At 41.5% G+C, this 27,147-nt stretch overlaps 1 protein-coding gene across 1 annotated transcript in view; it reads left to right on the plus strand.

Annotated features, from left to right (window-relative positions):
* The first annotated feature begins 494 nt into the window (after positions 1-494).
* The window catches only part of LOC119735231 (nuclear pore complex protein Nup205-like), a 32,644-nt gene continuing 5,991 nt past the window's right edge, over positions 495-27,147 (plus strand). Inside the window, exons 1-25 of the mRNA XM_038208936.1 lie at positions 495-564; positions 626-837; positions 1,555-1,737; positions 2,838-3,095; positions 4,339-4,521; positions 5,115-5,365; positions 6,255-6,375; positions 7,462-7,720; positions 8,539-8,781; positions 9,571-9,726; positions 10,471-10,575; positions 10,946-11,196; positions 12,130-12,321; positions 12,872-13,157; positions 14,285-14,523; positions 15,008-15,199; positions 16,783-16,904; positions 17,105-17,264; positions 17,913-18,045; positions 18,741-19,013; positions 20,074-20,154; positions 20,775-20,941; positions 21,356-21,479; positions 22,631-22,759; positions 26,160-26,257. Of these exons, the coding sequence (XP_038064864.1) occupies positions 495-564; positions 626-837; positions 1,555-1,737; positions 2,838-3,095; positions 4,339-4,521; positions 5,115-5,365; positions 6,255-6,375; positions 7,462-7,720; positions 8,539-8,781; positions 9,571-9,726; positions 10,471-10,575; positions 10,946-11,196; positions 12,130-12,321; positions 12,872-13,157; positions 14,285-14,523; positions 15,008-15,199; positions 16,783-16,904; positions 17,105-17,264; positions 17,913-18,045; positions 18,741-19,013; positions 20,074-20,154; positions 20,775-20,941; positions 21,356-21,479; positions 22,631-22,759; positions 26,160-26,257 (4,488 nt within the window). The remainder of the gene's footprint in view (positions 565-625; positions 838-1,554; positions 1,738-2,837; positions 3,096-4,338; positions 4,522-5,114; positions 5,366-6,254; positions 6,376-7,461; positions 7,721-8,538; positions 8,782-9,570; positions 9,727-10,470; positions 10,576-10,945; positions 11,197-12,129; positions 12,322-12,871; positions 13,158-14,284; positions 14,524-15,007; positions 15,200-16,782; positions 16,905-17,104; positions 17,265-17,912; positions 18,046-18,740; positions 19,014-20,073; positions 20,155-20,774; positions 20,942-21,355; positions 21,480-22,630; positions 22,760-26,159; positions 26,258-27,147) is intronic.

The raw sequence follows: 27,147 nt of genomic DNA on the forward strand, positions 1-27,147 counted from the left end.
CTCACTGGATACTGAATGTAATGAGTTGAACTCTTCAAGGAATTCAATTCTGGCCTCTAGGCACCTGGTGTAAACTTTTGAGCAATTTTTGTAGATCTGTATTTTTGGGTCAAAAACTGACTTTTTCGATGATGCCGGCTATGGAAAACATTTTAGTTTTGGGGACATTTTATTAAAAGCCAAATTTTTTTTTTTTCTCACTAGATACTGAATGTAATGAGTTGAACTCTTCAGGGAATTCAATTCTGGCCTCTAGGCACCTCGTGTGAACTTTTTAGGAAATTTGGTGAAGTTGGATTCTTGGGTCAAAAACTGACTTTTTTTATGATAAAAAAGGGGCATTTTGTAAAAAATCTTAAATTTTTCTTTTCTCGCTTGATACTGAATGTAATGAGTTGAACTCTTCAGGGATTTGCCCCAATCTATAACAAATTAGTTCAAGTTGCCTACTGACACTCATTCAAATGGGTCATGTTTTGTCGAAAACTTGAAAAATGGGCTCTCCATGGAAAACTCTTGGTGCTGCACTGCATTGTGAAACGCCCGAATTTGGCACAGGATGTGGTATTTTTCTAAATAATGTAATAACATATATACCTTTCTGGAACTTTCCATTTGCTTGTAGGGGGTAGTTCCAACACAGTGTCGTGGGATCACTTCTTCATGTCCATCAACCGCTACTACACCACCCTCCGGCAAGAAGCCACCAGCTCCCCCCATCCCGAAGTGGGACAGGCCCACTCCATGCATAGATACAGTGTGACTAAGGGGATCACTCCACAGGAGATGGAGGGGTTGCTGGCTGTCCTCAGGCTGACACAGGTCACCGCTAAATGGGTGAGAACATTAAAAAAACCTAGACTTCTGTGGGTCTGTAGTTGAATGGAACACATGGCTCTACCGATTTGCTTTTGTTTGTAAGGCATCGTCTCATTAAATATCAGCATAGCTCTGAATCCTTAATTAATTAATTAATTAATACAACTAATACCTGATGCATTGGGCCCACTGTGAAAAAAAATTTGTCTGCAAATTATCCCAGCTCCTTAAGTCATATATAATCACACATCCTGATATAAGAATTTAACAATTCAGATTTTAAAAGCCTAAAAGAAATTGCATGACGACATCCTCATGACATTGTTGTTTATAGACATGCTAACTTTTGCCTTAATCAGCATGTATATATTTGACTTTGAAACTCACCTTTAAGTTGACATCGTGTGACAAATGATGACGTCATCATGATGTCATTGTTTTCAGACTATCTTTGGTAGGTCAAAGTATTCAGCCGAGTTTGATCAAGATATGACCTTTTTTTTTTTAAGTGACCAAAATGCCAGTTGGAAAAAGTGCATATAAAGTCTATGGGACTTTGTAGAGACGAACAAGGGGGAAAAAGGGGAGGGGGAAGGAGAGAAAACAATGATTTTTCCCAAAGACTAACATGCTTCTTGAATGAGTTATTTTGAATAAACTTGAGTTGTTTGACAAAAGTGACTGGTTTACTTTGCAAGCATATTAATATAACTAAAAAGCATATTTTTCTTTTAGGATGAAAATGCCAGAATTGCTCTGTGTGAGAACCAATCCTGGCTTCCCATTGTCCTGCTCCTGGGTCTTCTCAGCTGCAGCGTGCCCCCAAAGTTGAAAGGTCAATGCCTACGCACCCTGGCCACGTTGGCGCAATCGCCGGAAGTAGGTGCCACCCTCTGGCAGTCCCTGGAGGTCTCACAGGTACGGTGCGCAGATTCAGACTTTGGTTTTGCTTGTCTAAAACCTCTTTTGGGAAATTTCTCCAAATGGAAAGAAACATGAGTGGCTAGATGAAACAGATATCCCAACAACCTGACTCCCTGCACCTAAAAAGCAGAGATTTGCTCTAGAAATCTTTAGTCAATTGCAAGTTGTGAGAGGTTGATTACGGCCAAAAGCGCCGAAATGGCTGCCTACCTACCTGGTCCCCAGAGAGTTGAGAAGGTTTCAGGAGTGCTTGTCCGTTGAACAGGGGTAATAATAATTGTAAAGCGCTTGATACCCCATTTAAAAGCGCTATAGAAATGCCTGTTGTTATTATTATTATATGTTATCCAGTCTCAAGTCTGGTAACAAAGTGTTCAAGTGAACTCTGACAGTGGACGTTTTCTTGCATCAGAATATGGACAAAGATTACTTTCAGGAGAATATACAAAGCACTCCACTGAACACAGTGGGAGAAATCAAGCAGAATGCACGTCCAGTGTGTTTCAGCTGAACTGGTCTATTGCTGGGTTCCAGCAGTCTCACTGAAAGTATCTATGTTGTCCGTGAAACGTGGGAACTTTGCAGTGTAGGAACAGGCTGTTCCTCCGGGAACTTTCCCACTGTTCCAACTGTTGACGACACTCCCTCGTCACTTTGCTTAGGTAATACAATCTTTGTTCCATCAGGTGGTTGCTCTTCTTCGTGAGATATTCAACAGTTCATATTAAGAAGGAATTTACGTCGGGTGATGTAAATTCAATATTGGGTTTTGCCCTTCACCGACGTATTTTTACAAACACTGTATACTCAATGTTCTGTGGTTGTGATACCCGCTGCATTATCAGATTCAAACCAGCCGGCCGACCCCGGCAAGATCGGTGGTCAAGTGGTAAGACATCTGCACTAATAAGCAGGAGGTCGCGGGTTTGAGTCGCACCTGGGTAGTTTGTGAATTTTATTCCCACAATCACTCAGAACAACACTGGGTATGCAGTGTGTATAAATACGTCAGTGAGAGGCAAAACTCAATATTGAAATTACCTTCAACAGTGTTGAATGTTTGTTTTCCTCTCCTTGTTGTCCATGTTACACAGGTCATCCCTACCGTGGCCCTGCCAGGCTCCCCGGCCTCGGGCATCCCCGTGGAGCTAGACGAGATCGAATCATCCAATGAGGAGTACCCGCTCACATGCGGCTTCCTGGAACTGATGAATTCCTTGATGGACCTACCCATACCGGCCATGCTCGGTGCCGGGTACCGGGCACCAGGCTTCGACCCTTACCTGGAGTTTCTGAGGGACACCGTGTTCCTCAAGTACCGTTGGCGGGCTTACAGGGACCCTGGAGAGAAGGTGGATAGTTTGAGAGATTTTGGGAATGAAAATGAATTTTTTTGTTGGAGCACTGCCTCAATACCTCATGCAGATATAGAGGTCTGACTGGCCAGTACGTGGATAACACTATGACCTATGATGTGCCAGTGTAAAGGGCCCATTTTATAGACATTAGTTAGTGCAATCTTTGACATGCACCATTGTCTCCCATTTAACTTAATGAGCAAAGCGGTGGTATAACTTACAGCAGTCAGCTTACAGTCAATTGGGGGTAGTACTTGAAAAAAGCCGTTTTCTTCCAATGATGATTGGCCGAACCATCATTGGAAAATGATACAAAATGCCACTTTTCTTGAAAATGACAGCATACCAGGCGCAATGATTTCACAGGGTGCTTGAGACTATTATTCACTTACAGTCAAGTAAGGTATTGTATAATAATTTAGTAATTTCATTTTATAATGTTTGCAAATGTTGTAGTTGTACATTACCTTTAAGCATCAAAAATTGCAAAAATTTTGGTGTTTTCGGAAAAAGCATGGAACATTTAAAACAATTTTTAAGTGGAAGTTATGAAGTTTTTTGCCAAAAGGGATGTCTTGTAGTATTCATACATTTCAGGTGAATGAAAATTTGCACAAAAATACATTCAATTCTAAAAATCATGTCATGGGCCCTTTAAGTATTGCTTGGCATACTTAGAGACCGTGCTCAGCTGTGTGTATGTTTGACAAACTGTTGACTTGAAAGATATTTTGTGGATGAAAACTGAGACAATTCACATTGATGTCCATTGTACAAGTCTTTTGAGGGCCTGTAACTCAAAATAAGGTATGGCAGCTTTTGACATTAAAAAAAATAGGCTACGGTCTCCACATTAGTCAACAACAAAGTCACAGTTTCAAATAGGTGTGTCATGCTGTTATTACGATAATTATCAATAAACTGTTGTTTGCATGGGTGGCTCAGTATGTAAGCGCTCGCCTCTCATTGCTGTGTCCCGGGTTCGATTCCCGGCTCAGGTCACATGTGAGGAGATTTGTTCGCTGCTTATGTCTTGTGCCATGAAGGTTTTTCTCCGGGTTCTCCGGTTTTCCTCCCTCCGCAAAATTCAACCCTTTGGATCTGGCTGTGCTCCGTGGATAGACATGGGTCGTTGTGGCTGCATCCTTCGCAATTCAACTTTTGCTGCAAGTAAGAATGATTAGCCCCCCAAATTTATTTTTATTTCATTTCCTTTATTTTATTTTTCCTATTTTAGTGGGAGGTAGCGGCAGGCGTCACCGAGATATTCTGCAAGCTGCTCCAGGACTACGAGCCCCAACCTCAGGACTTTGTGGACCATCCGGTGGAGATACAGGGAGGGGGCATTAGCGTGGCCAACAAGCCCCCCGGCTACCATCTCATGGTTCACATGCTGAATGACAATGCTATGCTCAGATTGGTAAGGGGGAAAAAAAGGGGGGGAAAACAGTCAATAACTCAAGGCTTACCTCGAGGATTTACGAGGTTGTACAGGGTTTTATGGGGTACCCCAGGCAAAAACAAACATACCATAGGCCCTACGTTGCTCTGGGCTCCCAAACCCCAGCATGAGATTTTTCAGACTTTCGTCTGAAATCAAACTTTTTGAATCGGAGAGAAAGCCATTATCAGTATAGAAAGAAATGCATCTTTCAGCCCTTTCACATGTTTTTTTTTAATTGACAATCTCATCGCCGCAAACCGTCTGCGGATTATTTCATGGCTTTTTCTTTCCCCGCCAATCTCAATCCTCGGTATGATCAGAGGGTCTGGACTTTGAATCTAGCTGCCGGCCATATGTTGTGTCCCTGGGCAAGCCACTTCACCCCTCTTGCCTGAAGTTATCAAGGATTATAAACAAGTACTATCATTAGCTGGAGAGTAACTTGTGAAAGACTTACATCCCATCCAAGGAGGAATAGAAATGCAAAGGAAACTGAAGATAAACGTGGACCTTGGGGTCAAATTGCCTCAAGACAGACATTACTTCTCCCTCACTCTGTTATGTTTCAGATACTTCAAATTATCGATGAAGTCACTCATACCCTGGACCAGTACAGGACGGGCATTCCTGGCAAGCCCCACATGGAGAAGTGCGCCCTCATGTGTCTGCAGATGGTCCAGCTGACGCTGGAGAAGCAGAACGCGTTCGTTGACCTGGTCAGAGTTCAAGGGTCGGGGGTCATGGTCAGCACAATGGATGAGCTGCTGATGGCCATCAATCCTCGGTCGGAAACAGCAGACCACCTGGTCAACATTGCAAAGTAAGACATGGCCAAATATAAACTACATCTCCTGATCAGTTTTTCCCAATATTACAACGAAAGAGGATTTGAACCCAGGTCCAATGGTTTTGATGTAGGAATCACATGCGATATGTGGGTTCGAACCCTGATGGAAAACATGGTGCTTGTGTTCTTAGGCTAGATACTTTACTACAATTGTCTCTCTCAACGCAGGAGCATGTGTCCTAGTTTCGACTTGCCAACTCACTACACCGCTCTGCCTGTAAAAAGCTCACTCCTACCATCCTATCTGAAGGTGGTGTTGATGGCTAATCTATGTCACAATTTGCCCCCCCCCCCTCCCCCCTCTATAAAACTTCATGTTAAAAAGCTTTGGAATGGGAAAGATTCCCATATCTGGCCATCAGTAATTTTTCTCTTAAATGACCGATCAGCCATCAGAAAGTGATAATATGTCCTAAAAAGTTGAAAGTAGCAGGGACAAATTTTGACTTTTTACTGAGAAAACACTTAGAAATTTTCAGACCAGTCCCATAGGGTTTGTGCACAGGATGTCAAGTGCTGGCCAGATATGGGAATCTTTCCCTGGAATGCTTTGGCCAATCGACATTAAGTTTGGTGACTTTTCCTAACTTTCATTGGGGTCAGCATGGTACCAAAAATATTCTGTAGGATGTCAATTTTTACCATGGCAACTGAATTTAAAAAACACTAGTGATCATAAAATTTGGTAAATTTTTTTGTGTAAAACATGGAAATATGCATATTTGTGAGTTAAAACCATGTTTTCTTTGTCCGAACCTATCATGCCTTTAAAGGCAATGCCCACTAATGGTAGGGCTAACCTAAAGAAGAAAAAAGTCAAGCAACATGAGATTCAGGACTAGGATCCTTTTTTTCCTGTAAGGTTTGTCACCCATGGAGACACCCACCCTAAACACGCCCTGGCCAGCACAAGGATTCTCTACAGCACGGTGCGTGCCTCAAATATGCAGCCAGAAATCGTGGGACTCTTCACTGCAAAACAGGTATGGATTTCATGTCAAACATCTTTTCAGTGCTAATATCAGTAAGATGCCCTGAGGGTAATATTACTAAATATTATTTATATCAGGCTTCCAGCAGTAAAAATAAATCGGCGTATTGTATGCTTTCATAAAAAGTTCCCGGATGACTACAATGATAAAGTACCCGGTTGACTGCAATAACATTATTATTGCAGTCATCCGGGCATTTTCGCTGGTTCCCAATCGATCAAGAGCATAGAAAGTCACAGTTGTCAACCACTCAACAGAGCGTAGCGCGCGCGCGCACCGTCGAACACGGAACACGCCGCGTGCATGCAGCGCTCATGCAGTGTGCAGAAGGCCAGGTATACTTGTACTGTTGTCAACAATTACAGTGGCAGCTTCAAAACGTTTGATGTAAACGAAAAAGATGTAATGAAGACAGTGTCTTGAATTGTGCTTCTTGCAGATCAAGTCAGCCTGATATAAATAATAATAATAATATTGGATGGCTTGTTTTCGGTGGATACAAGATTATATTGCACTCGCTATGACAATATTGTCATAGTTCGTGCAATTTATTCTGGTATCCACCTCAAAGCCATCCAATATTATATAATTATTACTAGGGAAATTTTACTTGGAAAGCAGGTTTAATTTCTTGGAGACATGCACTCCAAAGGTTGAAATTTAAACATTGAAGCTGTTCAGTCAGAAACAAGGTTATTTTTATATACGATGCATCCAAATGCATTTGTGCACAAACCATACCACTGACAGGTACCAGTTTGCCTTGCAAGAACTTAAATATTGTCAGGCTGCAAATAATGTAAAATTTGTAAAATAATTATCACTGATTTTTTCATCGATGTCTATTGCAGGAAAAAGAAATAATTTAATATTTAAATCTATATTTGGGGGGTGAAACTTGCAAATAGCAAAGCCTGGACATCTTTAACAAAAGTTGTCCAACTAGAGCGAAAAGAAATACGTAGTGTCCAGTGCCCACAGGTAAGAGTTTAGTAGAAGAAAACTTCTTTATAATGGCAAACAGTGGCGTATGAAGATGTCAACCCTGTCTATTTAAAAAATGTCACCCCCTTTCAGGACGTACGCAGGAACCTCCTGCGTGGCTTTGTGGACTGCCTGGAGACTGACGACCCAGAGGACTCCTCCGCTGACGCCCTCCCTGCAGAGGACGAGTCCCTGGAGGGAGACGACACGGCCAAGGTCCGCAGCGCCACACGCCTGTACATCCTGAGACTCTTGCTGTACTCGCTGGAGCAGCCCTCGCCCAATCTGGCCCACTTCTTGCTGGGTTATGAGTACCGTAAGCCGGCCAGTAAGACCAACCTTCAGGAACCTGGTAGGTGTTCAAGAAACCTCCAAACATCAACCCATCAGATTCCACGTTCTTCCTTGAAATGTTCTTATATTACTTCATTAAAAAAATGGCAACATTGTCACAAAACATGGTTTAATATGCTGAGTATCCAGAACTCTGAAGGGTTTTACCTTCCATTTACACAATCTGTTCATCTACAAAATCAATTACATCATCTGTTCACACAAAAATCAGACGAGTGTAAGAGAACCGCAAAGGTTTGTTTAGTTATTCTTCAAATAGTCCAAGGATAGTAGGTTCATGCCCTGTTTGGTAGATGTGTTCAAAGACATAGACTTTCTAATGCTAGGCATGCTAACACTTGTACATGATGCCCGTTTTTGCGTGTCTGATTTCAGTTTTACCTCTGAATTTAGGGCACTCATTGCTTGCTTACTTCTTACAGCATCTGTCAAATAGAATTCAGTCCCATCAACAGAAAAACTATGTACTTAACATTACCACAAAGTTGAGTCCAGATTTGGATTACTGCCCTCATTACCATCCTTTTCAAGTTGAATCAGGTGCTCTGGAATTGGAAGCTACAACCCTTTTTTCCCTAGATCAAGGGTTTGAAGGATTTGGGGATTGAGAAGGCAAGACACAAACGGTATTACTTTAGATTGGATTTCATGCCTCCAGGTTGTTAAAATATAGAGAATGTACCCTAATTTGTGGTGATTTTATAGAATTAGGAAGGTTCCTTGCATATGCCCTTTAGAGACAAGGTTGATCATTCCATCTTTTGACAAGCTTCCAGATTTGTACAACCTTGGGTTTTTTCCCTCGTCTTGTCACAGGTGTCTTGGGTTCCCCCCGCACCTGCCTCCATTCCATCCTGAACATCCTGTCCCTGGACCGTGGCGCCCAGGCCCGCTCCGGTCCCCTAGCCATCCACGCCATGCCTCAGCTGGCTGAGCTGGCCTACGAGATGATCTACCGTCTCTGCGCCAACCGCGAGACCTCGGACCCCACCATGCGCTACCTCCGTGCCTCCCAGGATTTCTTCTACAGCCAGCTCAGACACCTGCCCTTCAATGCAGGTACTAACAATAGTTTTCCTAAAGTGTTCTCACCTGTCCAACTATTGACAGAGTTTAAGAAAAACATTGGGCCAAATTCTAGAAGCTGCTTACCCCAAAACCTTGGTACATGTATCACTAAAGAGTGGCTGACAATGGCACAAAGATACCTGACTATTTCAGAACTTGAAGTTGCATGAAGCTTACCCTAAATCAAGTGTTACGTATAGAGTGCACTAAGTCTTGGGAATTCATATTTAAGTGGGCTCTTGTAATGAGAAAAACCAGAATATCAGACATCCAATATTTAACTCCAAAATAGAAAACAACAGAGTCATAGCTCCTGTTTTATCCACTGCAGTGTATCAGAAATAGCGAGTCAGATATCAAATTAGACAATAAATTGTTGACCCCAAAACAAAGCTCTCTAATAGCTCAACAGATCAATTTGGGCCCTGGTTGATTCAAAGTCAGAGTAACACTTGTGTCAATCAGGCAGTCAAGTATCACACGGATTCTTAATCATGCTAAAAAAAGTTTGAAATAAATGTGACGATTGATACAATTTGGAGCGAATATGGGCAAAAGATCCACCATTGCAGTCTTTCAGGAGGACACCAGAATCTGATCAATGGACAATTAGAACATAAAGTTGACCTTGCTCTAAATACTATTCGTTTGGCATGACTGTGGAACGCCTGTTGTATGACATGATTTACATTGTTCACAACATTATTTTCATTGTTATCATGTTTGCTCTTTAAAAAAAAAACACCTATATTTTGGTTTTTTTCTGTTTTCTCATGGCAGGCAATGTGGAGGAGCGGCTGCTTTTGAACCAGCAGTCCTGGCTGATGAAGGCTGTTGCCACGGAGATCAGACTGACCTCCGTCAATCGACAACGCTCGCATATTCAGAGATTACTGCGGCTTCTTCTAGAGGACTCGCCCTCGCTTCTCTTTGGAGGTAGGGCTACTTAAATGTTCATCAGAATTTATGGGCATTGTTTTTGGTAAGAAAGTAATTACCACTGAGCTGAACTTAAGCAACTTATTTGTGATGCCGTTCATAATGAAATTAAAAAAAAGACTGAAATGCAGATGATCATGTGGCAATTTAATTACATTAGGGGTACCTCAAGGTTTACCTCAAGCCGAGGTTTCCCGAGGTTCCACAGGGTTTTACTGGGTACCTTGATGTTCAACTTTGAGTTACTGGTTGTTTGATTTTGCATTCTTCCCTTACTTGTAATGGTGAATAATCTTCAACTACAATGTATGCTACGTTACGTTACTTTCTCCTTGACTGTTGCCGACGTCAGGGGGGCCTGAGGGCAGAAGAAGCTGAAGTCCTCCTCCATGCTGGTATGTCAGTGGCCTGCTCTAGGAGTTCTGACATATTCATGTTTGTCCATTCTTTTACGTTGTCAAATCAGCTCTTCCGTTGGCGCCCTCGCCTGCGTCCTCCCTCGATGGTGCCCTGCATGATGGTCTTGCATAGGCTGTTATGCCGCTTGACGTGGCCGAACCACTTCAGCTTCCATCGCTTCCTGGTGTTACAAGAGCTAATTGAGCAAATGGTTCATCTGTGCATAATTTATGCTCCTCCACATCAATTTTTTAGTTCTTCTTCCTCCATCGAAGAATCATCACGTTTCAGCTTAATCTTATTTCAGGGGTACATTCCATTTTTTTTTCTTTGGTTTTGCAGATGAGGAAGCAGACGAGCGAGGAGTAGGGGACGTGAGTCTGATCACTGAGCACGGTGCCCTGGGGATGAGTACGATGCACCAGGCAGGACAGTCTAGAGTCACTGGTAAGACAAGTTGTCAAATAGTGTTGTAACCAAGTCCATCCCATGGCCTCTTTAAGTCCATCATAAGTCCATAAAAAGTCATCCAGTCTCAACACCATCCAGGTCCCAAGTCAAGTCGCGTGATCGCTCTTCAAATGAACTGAAACCAAGGCATTCCTTTTTCGTTGTTCATCCCCTGTTTACTTGTGACCAGACTTTTAATTTACATGTGACTGAATTTGTAATGAATTGCAGTCCAAAACACCTTAAGCAAATCCATTAAAAGTCAATAAAAGGAAAAACGTAAGAATGGGTGAACAGTGAGGTAGCCCAGACTACTTCCTTTTTCAAGATAGAAAGGTGAACTTAACCATTCTCCTCCTCTACTCAGGTACCCAAGTGCGCCGCAAGATCCTGACGTTGCTGGACTCCATTGACTTTGTGCAGGACCTGCCTCCGCACCTACGCCTGGAGTACATCGACCCAGTCAACATTGAGAAGATGATTGCGGCATTCGAGCTGCCCGCGGAGCGTGGAGTGGCTTCACTCTGCGACGTCAGGCAGCTGCATCGCTTCCTGATGGCAAATCTGAACAACCTACAGGGAGCATCTGCCATCGGTCAGAGGCCTATTGTCATGCAGGTATTGACTTGGGTATATGTCATGTAGCCAGGGATAAACGCCCAAAGTTACGGTTCTAGCAACATTAGCAAAGCTGCAGACCTAGTTTTTTAATAGAGTCCTCTAGAGTCAGATATACTGGCTTGACACAGCGTACAGTGTCTTTCCTTGTTTGTTGTTGACTTCTTTTTAACTCATTAGGGCGTGTATAACATTGTTATACACTGTATTAACTCCTTGATAAATCCATAAAAACCATAGGTGGTTTTGGGCAGTATAAGGAGTAACAGGCAGGGTAGCTTTAGGTGGTACAGGGACTGATAGGTTAAAGGTACAGTCCATCATTTGCAGCTATCCAAAAAGTGATGAAATTATTGTTGCAAAACATACTTTATTTAGAGATAGTATTGGGACTAAAATCCCTGTGAAATTAGTCTTTCTGGCAAGTTGTCATTGTGAAGAAACAATGAACGAAGGCCATTTCCAACGATGCGTCTAAAGACCCATTTTTGGAGATTTCTGTTACTAGTTCGTTTTTAATTTGGCTAAGCCGTGAATGAGTACGCGCAAGCATTGAAGTGACGCACACGCGCGGAAGGTTGGTATAATTCATTGGTTCTGTGCGGGACATCGCGTAGCTGCAATCGGCTGAATAAGAACGTGTTCCGGATGCTGATTTCGGGTGCAATTCAAAGCATGACTTGGCAACTTGCGATTTGAAATCAAGACCCACGAATATTGTTTTCTCGGAATGTACAGCATTCAGTGATCCCTAACAGTCCTGCATCCTCCAAATCCAATACGATTTTGCACACCCCCTAGGGAGTTAGGGTTAACAAACTCGGGCAAATAAATATACCAAAAGGAGTACCTGCCTGTTACCAGCTGAATATGCTCATTATAGTTTTGATGGTTTTTGCCTTCCCCACCCCCCCCCCCTCCTTCCCTCAACAGGAGATAGAAGCTGTGCTTCACAACGTGACCAAGAGGAACAGCTTTTGCCAGGGTCTGGCAGCCAAGAGGCACAACTTTGACGCCTGGAGACAAGTAGCGGAGGTTGTTCTGACATCGTGTCCTGCTGAGGTGCTGCCACCGGCTCTCAAGCAAAAAGTCGTCATTGAACTGCTGCAGGAACTCCTGTCCAAGGTAAAATGAAATTTTTGAACATGTTGTTGTTGTTTTTTGGGGGTTTTTTGGGTACATTTGGTTGCTATTTTGATTTTATTTATTACCTGTTTAAATGTTTTGTTTGTATTTTTTAGTATGTCAGTTTGTCCTTTTCAGTTTGACTGATAAGTTGTTGACATCATTTAGTTATGTTGATTGTTAGTGTGTTTTCCGGATTGGCTTTTGTACGTACTCATGATGAATATGAACTTTATTTGGTTAAAGGTTTTTTGTCTGCAGTGCCTGTAATACTTGGTAACTGGAGGTGTATCGTCTTAAAGTTGCTCATTCTGAATACTTTATTTTTACAAATGTGTAATCCTAAAAAGGAGTCTCATTTCTTTTTAAGCACAACAGTTGTCAGAAGACTAATAAAAAAACCACCATTGATACGCACCTTTTTTGGCCAGCAGGGTTGTCAAAAGGTGTGCGTGCCTCAATGTATTTTGCTGAATTAGCCTATTAGAAACAAAGTATGGACTTGTTAAACTAACTTGTTCTAATATTCTGTTTGTTGTGTGGATGTAAGGTTTGCGATGAGGAGGTGACCCCTGACCTTGCCTCCCCAGTGGGCGGAGTCCTGCTGACCCTGATGACCTCCTTGAGGGAGTGTATCCTCAGCGACCAGACAGAGAGCATCCCACAGCTGCTCTCTGCCCAGTACGTGCGGGCCTTGGACGGCTCGGTGGTGACTACAGGCGGGGCTGGGGCAGGGCTGGGCGGGGAGGGCCACGCCCCTCTGAGGGGCCTAGGGGTGGAGGTGGTGTCGCTGACTGCCATCTTGAAGGAGTTGCTCAAGTTCATCATGATATCAGGTAGAATGTCTCAAATTAAATCTTTAGCACTAGGACTATATTGTATTTGTGTTAAGGAGAATACACATATTCCCGGCTCCTTCCGTCGACATATGGATAGTTCAGATGATGATTTCTTTCTGACTCGAAGTAGGTTTTGCAGTGACGGCGGAGAATCTGACAGTGAAGATGCATTGGTAATTTCTGAAGGAAAGTTTTCACCCACACGGTCCTATTAATGCTCATTATGGAGAACAATTGTCTGACGTGTTCAAAGTGTGGATTGGTAATTCCGAATTCGCACTTTACTAAAGATTCTTCATTCCGAATCCACACTTTGTGACCAGCGTAACAGATTCGTAGTTCCGAATCCACACTTTTAACAATGGTGTGACGTCATAGCAATGGATTAATCCCTGAAGAATACATAAAACCTATGGGTTGCTGTGTTGGTTTCTAGTAGAACAGGGAGTAATGGACAGGCCAATTATACAGGGACATACGGGCTAAAAGTTTCATTCACTCATGATGTTACTTTAGATCAGCGATGATAACTGTTTAAATATTCTTTTTTGATGCAATTGTCAGTATTGTGGAAGGCAGCAAAAATCACAGTTTTGAAGAGATCTTGAATTTGATACGGTGTCAGAGCACAAACCCTGTTTCTATACTTGCAAAGGAAAAGGAATTGAAATGCATTGATCATTCATGACTTGACAGCACGAAAGCGTGCCCTGACATCACCAATGGGCCTTATGCACGAGTTGGCCATTTTCGTTGAGTCCCCTGAATGTACTTCATAAATTAATTGTGAATAGGCGCCAGACTTTTTATGTAGCCTTATTTTATGTATTTTTTCAAAAATCTGGCATAAAACATTATAATTACAAATTTACATACAGGGAATGTATAATTACGAATTTAAAATTATTCATTCAAGCAGACTTAAAATTAATTAGTAATTTGCTTGCTTTCTTTTCTCTTCGCAAGTTCCAAAAATGAAGATTTCACCTCACTTTCAATTCAATATGGCCGACTCATGCATAAGGCCCATTGGCGTTTGCTTTTGCACTGAGTGTGAACCAGCCTTTATGAAATTCGTGAAGTAATCAAACTCACCGAGTACCAATTTCCCCTGCTGTTTTTAGGCGGCGGCCAGCAGCGCACCCGGGCCAACCTGTACGGCGCCCTCCTGAATTACCTCCAGATTCCCCGCAAGCCGCGAGAGATCCCCACCCTCCAAGACGGTGCCACGGTGCTCAACTCTGCCCTCCTTGATGAGTACGAGACCATCACGACGGCCAACCTGGCCACCATGCGAGAGTACGGTGAAGGGGTCATGGAACTGGTGTGCCGGGACGCCAGTGACGGGCACGGGGTCGGAAGGGTGAGTGTTGCGTTGGATGGAAATTTGACTCCCCCAAACAAAATGAGCTTTGAGTTTTGAGAGCTGATCTTGAATTACCAGCACACCCAGTCTGGTTTTAGTATCCTACTGAGGAGCCTTATTGTTCCGTTCCTTTGTTCCTATTCAAACTTTTCTTGACATGTCCCACAAGGTTTGTACAAAAATCCTTCTGAGGACTTAGGCTCAGGTCCTCAAGTTTATTGTTATCGCTGGTTAGCCATTGTTCCAAGTTCTCAGACGCCAAGGATAATCGGATGCACGAATGTACAAACACACACACAGACAAGTCAACATGTTCTGTTATCACATGAAATAATTTTCCAACCAGTGCAGAATTTACTTCCATGAAGATTTTTGCTTAGAGTAGAGAACCATCAAATCAGGCCGTGTAGGTCAGCAATTTCATTTGAACGTCGGGATTAAGTTCGTTGAGTTTTCATAATGTAATCATTAACCCACACAGATGCTTGCCCTGTCGGTGATCGACACCATCGTTGGGATTGACAAGCGAGGTGATTGGCTAGCGTTCCTCTCCTCCAAGGGTTACCTCCGTCACCTGGTAGAGAACCTGAGCCAGGAGGACCAGTCTCTTCAGGAATCCCTCCAGCCAACTCCTGAACCTCTCAGGGCACTCTTCATCTACGAGTCACAGATGGTAAGTGCCGAATGAGGTCCTTTCTTGACAGAGTTGCAATCAAGTCAGTCACAAGTCACCACAGGTCAACCACAAGACATTACAAGTCATCACAAGTCATTACAAGTCATTCACAATTCATCACAAGTCAATCACAAGTCATCACAAGTCAATTACGAGTCATTCAGTCTCAAGTTAAGTCATTACAAGTCATCACACGTCATTACAAGTCATCACACGTCATTACACGTCATCACACGTCATTACAAGTCATCACACGTCATTACAAGTCATCACACGTCATTACAAGTCATCACACGTCATTACAAGTCATCACACGTCATTCCAAGTCATCACAAGTCATCACAAGTCATCACAAATCATCACAAGCCATCACAAGTCATCACAAGCCATCACAAGTCATCACAAGTCATCACAAGTCATCACAAGTCATCACAAGTCAATCACAAGTCATCACAAGTCATCACAAGTCAATCACAAGTCATCACAAATCATCACAAGCAATCACAAGTCATCATAAGTCATTAAAGTCTTCACAAGTCAATCACAAGTCATCAAAAGTCAATCACAAGTCAATCACAAGTCATCACAAGTCATCACAAGTCATCACAAGTCATCACAAGTCAAGTCACAAGTTATTCAAACAGGCTGGGACAAAGACATTCCTTTATCATTATTCATCCCGAGCAGGCCCTCTTACAAATGTGACCTTACTTGTGATTTGACTTATGATTGACTCCATTTCAACTCTATTTCTTGGGGAACCAGTACTCGCGCAAGCACAAAATGAGGTTGAAACTCTAGAAATCAATTTAGTTTTTAGATTTTTCGTACATTTTTTGATGTGAAGTAATGTTATGACTTTGCAACGTTGCAGAAAAATTACTTTGAATTTTGTCAAATAGATAACAATGTACCAGGGTGGCAGTTTTTCAAAGCTTGAAAATTTAAAGTTGAAATAACTTTGTCTAATAATTAAGATGGTAGCAGTGTTTCAAAGCTTAAAATATCAATGCCAATGTTTGTTTATAAGTTTCGCCCACATCGTACACTGATCTCTGTATCACAATAAGAAGGTATATCTGAGATGGTACCGCATTCCTCCATTGTTCATTCCTACAAGTCCTTCTTTGTTCATACGCATGAGCTCAGTGCTCTTTAGACAAAATCTAAGAAGTCTTGTAACCAATACACACATGTTGTAACACATCAATAAGTGTGGTCATGTCGTCTGAGACGGGTGCATATCCCTAATGCCAAATTCCTAGTGGAATCTTGAAACTAATGCACACGTGATGCGATTAAGCTACATGAGTTGTTTGTCGACCCTGGTCAATTTTTTTTATTGCAGATTTGAAAAGAGTACAACCTCAGCATTACTGCTGTTAAAACCGCATGCTGATGCCATCTTTAGTTCACTAATTATGGAAGTTGGAACACAAAGAGATGTGATGAAGTGATGTGATGAAGTGGCCCTATTTTGGCCTGTATCTCCAAAATAAGAATTCCCGACAAACAACTCGTTTAGCGTGTCGCATCACATACGTGTATATTGATCATTTTTATTCCCTTCCCATTTTCAGTCCTTGTTGCAGAAGATAGCGCTGAATCCCGTCGGTGCCCAGGCACTCCTGCGTGCAGGGCTCATGGGAAGGCTGTCGTCATGCCGATTCCTTGACCTTCGACCCGAACACAGTACACAGAGGTAAGTAGTCTTTAGACTGGAGACATGTCCAAATGCGTCTATAGAGGACAGGCAAAGACCTTAATCCTTCTGAAATTTGTTTCTGTGCCGCGTGACGATTCGACCTTCCATGTTGTCAGATTGGTCAAGTTCTTAAATGTGCATACACGTGGAACACTGTCTATTTATGACCTTTGACCTTTTGACCCCTTTCCCTACAGCCGCCTGCGGATAGCGTCCACCAGCCTTGAGCCAGTGGACATTGAATCCTTCATTCCCAGTGTCATGCAGCGCTACCGCCAGCTGCTGTTTCCCATGCTCAGACTCTGCATGGCAATTCTCACCTCGCTGGGGAGTCAGCACAAGGAGGCAGCCACTCAGGTGAGCCCGTTCTGACAAGGGGCACCTTAGCTGCTCGTTATTTAATAGTTCATTATGTTATACTAATCTAGTAAAAGTAAAACTTGTCCGGTTAACGTTTAAGGTTTTCACAGCATGAAATGTGATGCTAGTACTCCAGCAGACTAAAGGTTATAACGGTATTGAAACGAAGTCCATTGTTTTGAACTTCTAAATAAATAACTCTCAAGATGTTACTCTCAATAAAGTTTAAGTGTTGTTAACCAGTTAACACAGGAGGACGTGTAAAAACGATCAGGCAATGTAATTTCGCAGGGGCTGGTGACTGGTTTTCCCCAAGTCTGTGGTAGCGGACGTGTACACACGTCAGTTGTTCCCCGTGGGTTTGTACACACTGTGTTGTGAACGTGAACTTGGCCACTGTACACGGTCTGTCGTTGTTGAAAATATCACTCTGTGGTAGGGCATTGAAATGTTGCAAATTGTGAAGTTACAGTGAGAAGTATCGTGCAAATAGTGTACAAATGACTCTCAAGAGTCGGTATTTGTAGTGTTTGACTTAATTTTAATATTTGACCGGTATATCTTGCCTTTTTCAAAAATGGTGTTTTTCAGCCAAAAATAATCCCCAACAGCAAGTGGTTAATTGAATTTCTTGTTTGTTTGCAGGTGCTGCATTTTGTGGTGTCCCACTCCGATGTCTTCACAGCCATCTTGAGAGAGCAGTACGGTGAACTCCACTTAGAGTCCCTCCAGGAGCTGGCGTTGACTACTAGCGTCATCTGCACGGTGGCTGCAGACAGTGAGTGTGACTGTTTATGGAGTGTAGATGGTGCTGTGTGGCATATTCACATGGGCCTCCAGAGAGACCTCCAGAAATGACGCGCTCACAGGAAAAAGTTGCATGTTAAATCACAAACGTCAAAGGTTATTTCATTTGGGTAAATAATTGTAGACAGTGTACATCTCATGTTAATTATGGAGATGTAGATATGCTGAGTCTGGTGAAATAATCACATAAAATGTTGAAACAGTCATCAAGTTTTGCCAAGCTGCATTCCTATCCTGTACACGCATCATTTACAATTTTTATAGAACATTTTAAAAATCAATTTGATCCAAATTATTGTTATTATAGTGTAGCAATAACAACATCATTAATGTAAATTTGTACCTCTCAATTTTTTTTTTACAAACGTTTCAGTACGGGGCAGTTTGCATGAACGACATCCTGTACATTAGTTTTAGGTAACTTCATCTAGTGTGGGGGTCTTTTTAATTAAGCAATTCGCTGTGTTTCTTCTACCTCATGCTGAAAAATTGCACCCTTAAAACTTATAAATGCCTGTATTTTGACATATAGAAAACATGATAAAACATGTATTTTTATTTTGAAAACCTATTGAAAATCTATATTGATGAAGAGGGCAAACTGTGAGGCCTGTTATTTTTTTTAATCCGACTTTTACATACTTTAACCCTTTTTGTGTGTTACAGTTACCTACTACGACCTTCCGACGGAGCCCCACACCCCCAACCACATCCCCATCCAGACCCACCTGAGTCGCATCCATCGTCAGATCATGGCCCTGGTGCCTCGGTTCTGCTCCCTGGACCGATGGTTGAGAGAACTCAAGAGACTAGACACAGCAATGCCCGAGGGCAGCGAAGCCCCCGAACCTGCCGCGCACAGGAACGAGATACGCCAGGTCCTGCTGGAGATATCCCGCAACGTGATTGGCTACTGCAAAAACATTGTCGCCCAATCAGGTACTACAAAAATAAAGTAGGGGCATTAGGAGTGACTGACTTGCACTATAAGCCTTCCCACTGTTTTCCTCAAAAGGAACTCTTGCAGCTTCACGGTTGATTCCTGTAATTAGTGTCAATCAGCATTAACTCTAACCCCTAGGCATTTTTGCTAGGATGTAACCTCAATCCTGCAAAATCCTCCAACTGCCTCTCTGTAAAAATTGCATACAGTCTCAATCCTGCAAAATCCTCCGTTATTTCTTGAATGTGATCCTTGGAAGGGTGACCACTGCCTCCATCCTGCAAAATCCTCCAGCAATCACTGTCAATATGTTGAGCAGAGCCAGTGACATCCTGGAGCAGTACGGAGGAGTTCAAGTATAATATAGGCCTAAATTTATGCATGGCTGAGCATAAACAACACAAGGTCTGGCCCAAGACATAGTGTGTCCTCAGAAATCAGCCACACACTTTTGCCATATAGCCTCAATCCTGCAAAATCCTCCATTTTGCAAAGAGGATTTTGGAGGATTTGGGAAGGTTGGGGTTAATGCATGGTACCACAGGCATCCTAATGCATTCAGAAGGATCTGTAATAAAAAAATTTAAAAATCACTCTTCACAGAAAAATTCTTTCTTCCAGCAGTTACGGCACTATTTGCATTGGCAATGGCAAATTGACTGTGTTGTGAATTGTGGCTTGGCGACATGTACAGGAGCCATAGGATGTTCATGAATAAGCCTAATCGGTATTCCAACTTCGCACGTGCATAACCACAATTCAACGATTTAGACTTCAGGATAAACGCGGCAGATAAATTACCCAAGTCTATGGGGGACGCGGTAACCAAATTTGCATTCTGCTATTTTTCATACAGAAACACTTTGCTGTCAAAACTTACTTTAGAACATGACAATTTGTTAAATGTTGCTGATACCAGCTACGATTTTTGCAGCATACGGCGTATTTTATCCCGAAAGGAAATATTGTCAAATTTTGATGTGTACATATGAAATTGGAATACCAAACCTTTTTCGGCAGTCTGTCTGAAGTTTTTGTTTTCATCCTTTGCCCTAGGTGCAACAGCCAAAGACAGTCAGATCTTATTCACAGCAAGCCTACAAGAGGCAACGGCCAGGGATTATCAGAGAATAGAAGGTACATGCTCACAGACCAGGTTCTTTTTTAAGAGTGTCTTGGAATTTTGTAGAATGGAGAATTTTGGCCCAATTCACACAGTGTGCCTATACCAGAGAGTTACATACAATTGGTATCTGAAGTGGCATTCTGTGACGTGGTGACATATCATATGAAATGGTGCACCTCAGTTGATTATCAATCAAATCATGTTCTGTGGTGGCCATTGCGTGTGTGGGTTTTCACTATTTAAAAAAAAAGGAGTTTTATCCTCTCAGCTCAATTTTTTTGACATCTGTCAGGTATGCAGTTTCCTTTTTTGCTTAACACTTATGACATTTTTTTTTTGAAAAACACATTAAAAGTCCTGCAACGCTTTGAATTTCCTCCTTTGTCTATCTGCCCAGTTGTATGCCTAATCAGTGTCATAACATTCTATGTAAGATCACTAATGCCGTTATTTCATTTATAAAAACGTGGTTTTCAAAGACATCATATTTAAAGACAATTCCACATTCTCTTTTCATTTCAGTGGATGAAATGACGAATTCCAGTATTTCCTGTGTTCAGAAGGGCGAGAGTCCCAAATCATGTCCAAGAATCTGAATCCCTTCTGAAACTCAAATCCTTTTTTATTACAGGTGTTCATCTGTCGTCACTGGACCTGACCAAGCCACCCAGCATGGGCATCATGGTCCGTCATCTACGGCAGGCGGCCAGCGAATTCGAGGCTACCATGGACAGACATCAGCAACACCTCCACAAACTCAAGAATGTGGCTGATCTGTCTGCAGAAGAACTGAAGGAGGTATGGTCCTTCAGAAGTGACCCTTAAGCATGGCCAGTAGAGGGCGCTCTAACATAATATCAGTTATCGGTGTGTTCGATTAGCTCACCCGGGTCGACTTGGGTTAGCCTCGTGCCGTTCAATTAGCTCTGATGTCATTTTCAGGGCTCACCCACCACAACGATGGAAGTATTTCGGCCTCACATTCGATCGACGATTTGATGTTTCTGTAAAAGAGTGCCACATGGAGCAAGAGTGTCTCAACTCAGCGGGGGATAAAATCATGAAACTCTGAAACTTACTGCTAAATGCATGACCAAGGTTTAGAAAAACTCTCCTTGAAATCGACGTTTTTCATATGTCTGTGAATTCAGACACATGATAAAGTATTGGATATTTTCTTATTTTTGTGTGTGATTCTCTTTTTGCTTTCAGCTGATCCAGACGATATCGGGACCAACAACAGAGAAACTGCTGCCCAGTCACCGCTTGCAGCTTGCCACCAGAAAGCTGGCCGACATCGTCCGTCAGAAAGCTGATGAGCTGGCTCTTCTCTACTGTATCCTCTTCAAGCTTGACTCTTAACACCCTTACAGGCACATAGGATCATCTGCTTTCCTGCATTTTTGTTTGTTGCCAGTAATAACCCCTCTCAAAATCCAAAAGACGAATGTTCAAAACCTAACCTGTTGAGGTTTCAGCTCGGATATTACGCTTTTCAAGAAAATAATGATAAACCATGTACAACCTGTTGATCACAAAAAAAATCTATCGGCGGAAATCCCCTACATTTCTATTTCTTCTCATTGACAGCAAGCCAGTTGGAATAGCTTCACGGTGTGTGTAGTACCATTACAATCTTTAAACCAAGTAAGCTTTTTGATAATAATTCAGTAGCATACTTTTGGGGCAAATGCAAGTGATCCTATATGTGATGTGATCAAGCTACATGAGTCATTTGTCAACCCTGGTCCAAAATTTTTTTATTACAGATTTGAAAAGAGCACAATCTCAGCATTACTGCTGTGAAACCGCATGCTGATACCATCTTTAGTTCACAAAAATTATGGAAGTCGGAACACCAAGAGATGTGATGTAGTGATGTGATGAAGTGGCCCTATTTTGGCCTGAATCTCCACATAAAAAATTCCTGACGAACGACTCATTTAGCTTGATCGCATCACATATGCTGTTAAAAATCATGTTCTTTTCAAAATAGTTTCTCTGGAAAGTTGGATTGCATCTCCAATTAATTTTTTTCATTTTTTTTTGCGCTTCATGCATTTTTGGCTTTCTGACATTCTTCAAAAACTTTTCCTTTTGAAGTTGTCTTCAAACCTTTTATTGCTAATAACGTTTGTTTAACTGTATTCATTTACAGCAAAATGGTTCTTTAAAAAGTGTTGTTTTCCATTGAAAATTATAAAATCATCTTTATTGACTCTCCTAGTATTTTATTTCTCCAAATCAAAACTAGTTTTCATTTCAACTCTCAAATCTATAGTTTGTAGATGTTTGTCCAAAATACTCGATTTCACAACAAATCAAAGAGCCAACTGATAAAAGATACAAACAATTTTAAATGACCTCCAACATAGCGCACGGTAGCTCAAGTGGTTGAAGTTGCTACGACATTCCATACATTGCCGGTTCAAATTCCACCAAAGTCACATTTCGTTGTTCGGTGAAAGTTCTTAACGCTGACTACAGACATGATTGAGTGCAGCATGTTCCTTGTTTGGCGCCATCTAGAGTTCTATCTGCTGTATTGCCAGACGTCCAAGGACAGTCTGTTACATAAGATGAGCCTACCAAGGCAGCAGCCCAGGAATTTAGCAGGTGAGAGACCAAACAAAAGTGTAAAACAGACAGCATTATAGACTGATTGGGCGACTGGCTTTTAGGGGTCATCCATAATTATCAACATTTTCAAAAGCATACTAAATGTGCGCTCGGGGGGAGGGAGGGGGTTAACGACCCATGTACGCTTTTGACATTTTGTAGAAATGTCGATCAATATTTTGGGTTCAGTAATTTTTGTAATGGGCTTTTCAGAAGATCTTTCATAAAAAAACACACACAAAAACCTCAACTTGGCGAGCTTCGGACCCGCTTGCAATTCATGGGCACATCCATATTTGTCATTCAGCATCGTGCTATGCGTACGCAGCGGTAACAAACGCGTGATGTAGTCCTTTTCAGCCGCCACTTTCTGCAGCAATGAATTCCATACGGGTGCGCGCGCGCACAGCAAGGGCCTTGTGTGCCTAGCAGCCTATCTTCAACACCCTAATATTCCATATCTCATTGCAGGGCTATGAACTGTTCGTTTCCAGGATATCTTTGAAAATCAACATTTTTGAAAGTACTTGTTTTGAGGGGGGGAGGGCTCAACCAAAAAGAGTACGTTTTGTACGCTTTTGAGGTGGGACCACTGATCTCTGTATGCTGACCAATTGGGCACAGGTGGTTTGCACACACTGAATGCTCCTTTGACCTATATTACCTTTTATTATTACCAAAATTAAGAAAAGCATTCAGAAAGCCTGCTTCATGGCTACTTATTTCTTCAGTGTGTCCCCAAAAAAAGGGTCCGTTTAAAAACGTTTTTGAGTATAAATTTTTTTTTGAAATATTAAACAAAACCATGTAGTACATGGCTTTCAGTCATCATGACAAGACCTCAGTTTAATGCTCAAGGGCAAATGATTCTAATCCCCAACCACAGCCCTTTTTTACAACATGCAGGATTTTACACAGCTTACATTAAGCACTGAAATTAATAAAGGCAAGGGACATGGTCACAGGGTCTAAAAATGTCGTTGCGATCAATTGAGCATTGTGCAGTGATGCATGAGGGAAATTAAATAACACTCATAAGGGGTTTAGGCCAAGCATCTGCACAATTCAAATTTTCAAAATTTACTTCAGGGTGTTGTTGTTATTTCAAAAATATTTAGACAGACACTTTTTTGGGGGGGATATACTGTAGACGTAAATTCAATGTCTAGGTTTCTTCGGCTTGCCCCAAATCTGGTGATACCACAACAAGCTATTCTGTTGAGAAACTCAAACTTTATTGGGTAATGAAAGGAAAACAGCAAACAATACATCATTCAATTTGAACTTGAAATTGTCAAAATCTTTTGTACCAACCATATGATAGTCTTAATTCTAAATCAGGATATGCTGTTGTCGATCATTTTATGAGAATGAACCACAAATAAGAATTCTTAAAGCCAGAACAAAATGCATTATTTGTTCTTTACATTGAAATTGCAACTATTTGTTACGCACAAATAATTTGACTTCCCAGTTACAATGTAGACTTGATTCACGAGTCGGCCATGTTAATTTGAAAGCGAGGTAACCTCTTCATTTTTGGAACTTGAGAGTAAAAATGAAATCAATGAAACAAAAGTTCATTACTAATTAATCCCAGTCTACTCTGTCGATAATTTAAAATTTGTGATTAAACATATCATATTGTTTTAAGCCACATTACCCCTCCTATGGAAACATGCATTGTGAGCCTTGTTATTACTTGGATCAATATTGGTCAAGTGACCTATTGGTTTGTTAAGGGTATGCCAGGAGGAGAGGAAGGAAATTTGACCATTTGTGACCTTTTAAGCAGCAGGAGGGTTCAAAAGAAAAATGACAGTGAGGCTTGGCACGCACCCCAATCATAAATAGTCTGGCACTATCCCATTCAATAGTTTACAATGTATAAAATAGATTCAGGGAACACGATCGAAAATGGCTTCCTCGTGAAATAAGTCTATTGAATCAATAATGAAATGTTCTTGTACATTCCGGCAGGTTACAACAAATGACCTCATTTCCTGCATAAATAGATAATGTAAATTGTGATAATCTAGAGACTAAGTGCCAATCTATCAGTTCAGTTTGCAAAATTATCATAATCAGTTTCATCAACTAAAAGCCACAATACAAGTCAAACGTTAAAGGGAAAATACAACATTTGCAAACATCAACAAATAAAACTACCAAATCATTTTGAAATACCTTGCTGGACTGTTAGCGAATGACAGTGTAAAGCATCCTGTAAAATCATGGCACCTGGTATACTGTCATTTTCAAGAAAAGTGGTATTTTTGTATCAATTTCCAACGCTGATCGGCCGATCAGCATTGGAAACAACTGGCTTTTTTTCAAATACTGGCCCCAATTGACCTTCGCACTTGTTTGCAATCGATTACAAACCTATGAACGGGTACGAGCCAGCTAGACTGGTTCCCTGACCTTACAATTCCCCAATGTATGTAAACTGCTCTGTTTCTTCTTATATGGAGTCAGGGAACCATACTACAGGAAAACGATCTTTTTTCTTGGTTTTTATAGCATTTTCACACCCAAAACCTCCAAAAAGTCAGTGTAACTATATTTGCTATATATTTCCAACCCCCCAATTCCATCCATTTCTGAAACTTACAGCAAAAGCAAATGATGTATATTCCCTTTAAATACAAGTCAAATGTAAATAGTGCTTTCCTTATATTTACTAATACTATAGCACAGGTACATCAACTCTGGAGATCATACATTGTAAATCCAGCTCAGCCATTTTACTTGGACTGAAAACTTAACTGATTTTGAAAGTCTTCTATCATATAGACTGATTTTATACATCTTGTCAAAAAAAAAAAAATTAAGTTCTCTCACCCAAATAGGACCAGCAGCTGATTTCACAAAACTTTATGCAATGGAGCAACTCTGCTTGCGCCACAATTTATTGCGTAAGTTGCACAACAGTCACGCTGCGCACATTTCACAAAAGTTTCAAAGTACGTAAGTCACGACTTGCGTAATAAATTATGGCGTAACCTGCGCAATCATAGTGGCGTAAGTTGTGGCGTAGCGACCGAAAATGACCTATTTTACCAGTAAATTGTGATCATCATGGAGCCCGTCATTGCACAACTTATCAAGGTTGATACAAGACACTCATAGCTTTGTGTTTGAAGTAAATGAATGGGTATTTTACTTGTGACAGCATTTTTAGACTTGCCGCATGATTCCAAAGTAAGTTGGACAAAATTATTTTCAAAATGGCAGGCTGAGGTGATTCAATAACTTTTTCGTGAAATCAGCTGCTGGTTTCAATAACCATTCTCAGACATCACACAAACACAAAGGGGACCTTGTTTGATATTTAAAGTTGTCATGTTGTTCATGTTAACAAGAAGAGATTTCTCGGTCTTTGCTTTTTCCTAAGATCCCAACAGATTCCTTCTGGATGGTGGCGGTGATGACCCAAGCCATACACCCATCAGCCCTGTCCTACTTGGCATTACAGATGACGATATCAAACAGGTAATATATACACTCTACACTTGTGATATAATATTTATAAAACTTTTAAAAAGGCCAGCAACCAATTTCACAAAACTTTACGCTATTGCATCAACTGCACAACAATTGAAGACACATTTCATGAATTGATTGAGCTCATCGTAAGCCCGCCACTGCCAATGTATACAAGCAAATCACAGCTAAATTCTTGAGCGTAAAGGAGAGTCTGTTTTAGCCTTGTGAGCACTGGAAGGCTATCGCCAAATTCCAAAGAAAATCAGACAAAGTTCGTGGAAATAATTCAACAATTGTTTTGCAACCAAAACAAAATCATGTAGAATTAGTTATCGCAAAATTTGCGATCGTCCTCATCCAAACTGTTTGAAATAATCATAACATGCAGCTGAAGCAAGTTTTGTTAAAGCTGGTGACAAGGGCGGATCCAGAACACAATTTGGGGGGGGGGCCAAAAAAAATTTGGTCCCCCCAAAAAGTGGGTCAAAAAAATTACGGTGTGGGGTTCGGGGCCCGCTTAAGGGCCCCGAAAATTTTTTGGATTCTAGATGCTCTGTGGTGCGATCTGAGGCAATTTCTGACCACTTTAACCAATGTTTTTTGAGGAAAAGATGGTGGTGTACTCATTGCCTGCCTTTATTGCGATGTCACATAAAAAAATAAAAAAATTGATTTCGTTTTTTTGGGGGGGGGCCATGGCCCCCTTTGGCCCCCCCTGGATCCGCCCTTGGCTGGTGATGGTTCCATTTCAGCAAAAAAAAAAGTTGAAATACCCATTTTCGTTGAATTTATTTTGATATGAATCAACACATTGACATCACTTTGATTCTTGTTGTCTTCATGTTTGCCTTAAAATAATTTTCAGTTTAAGAAAGGTGGGTTGTTCTTTGCTTTTG

The sequence above is a fragment of the Patiria miniata genome, unplaced genomic scaffold (assembly GCF_015706575.1).
Source record: "Patiria miniata isolate m_02_andy unplaced genomic scaffold, ASM1570657v1 HiC_scaffold_29, whole genome shotgun sequence".
Taxonomy (NCBI): Eukaryota; Metazoa; Echinodermata; class Asteroidea; order Valvatida; family Asterinidae; genus Patiria; species Patiria miniata.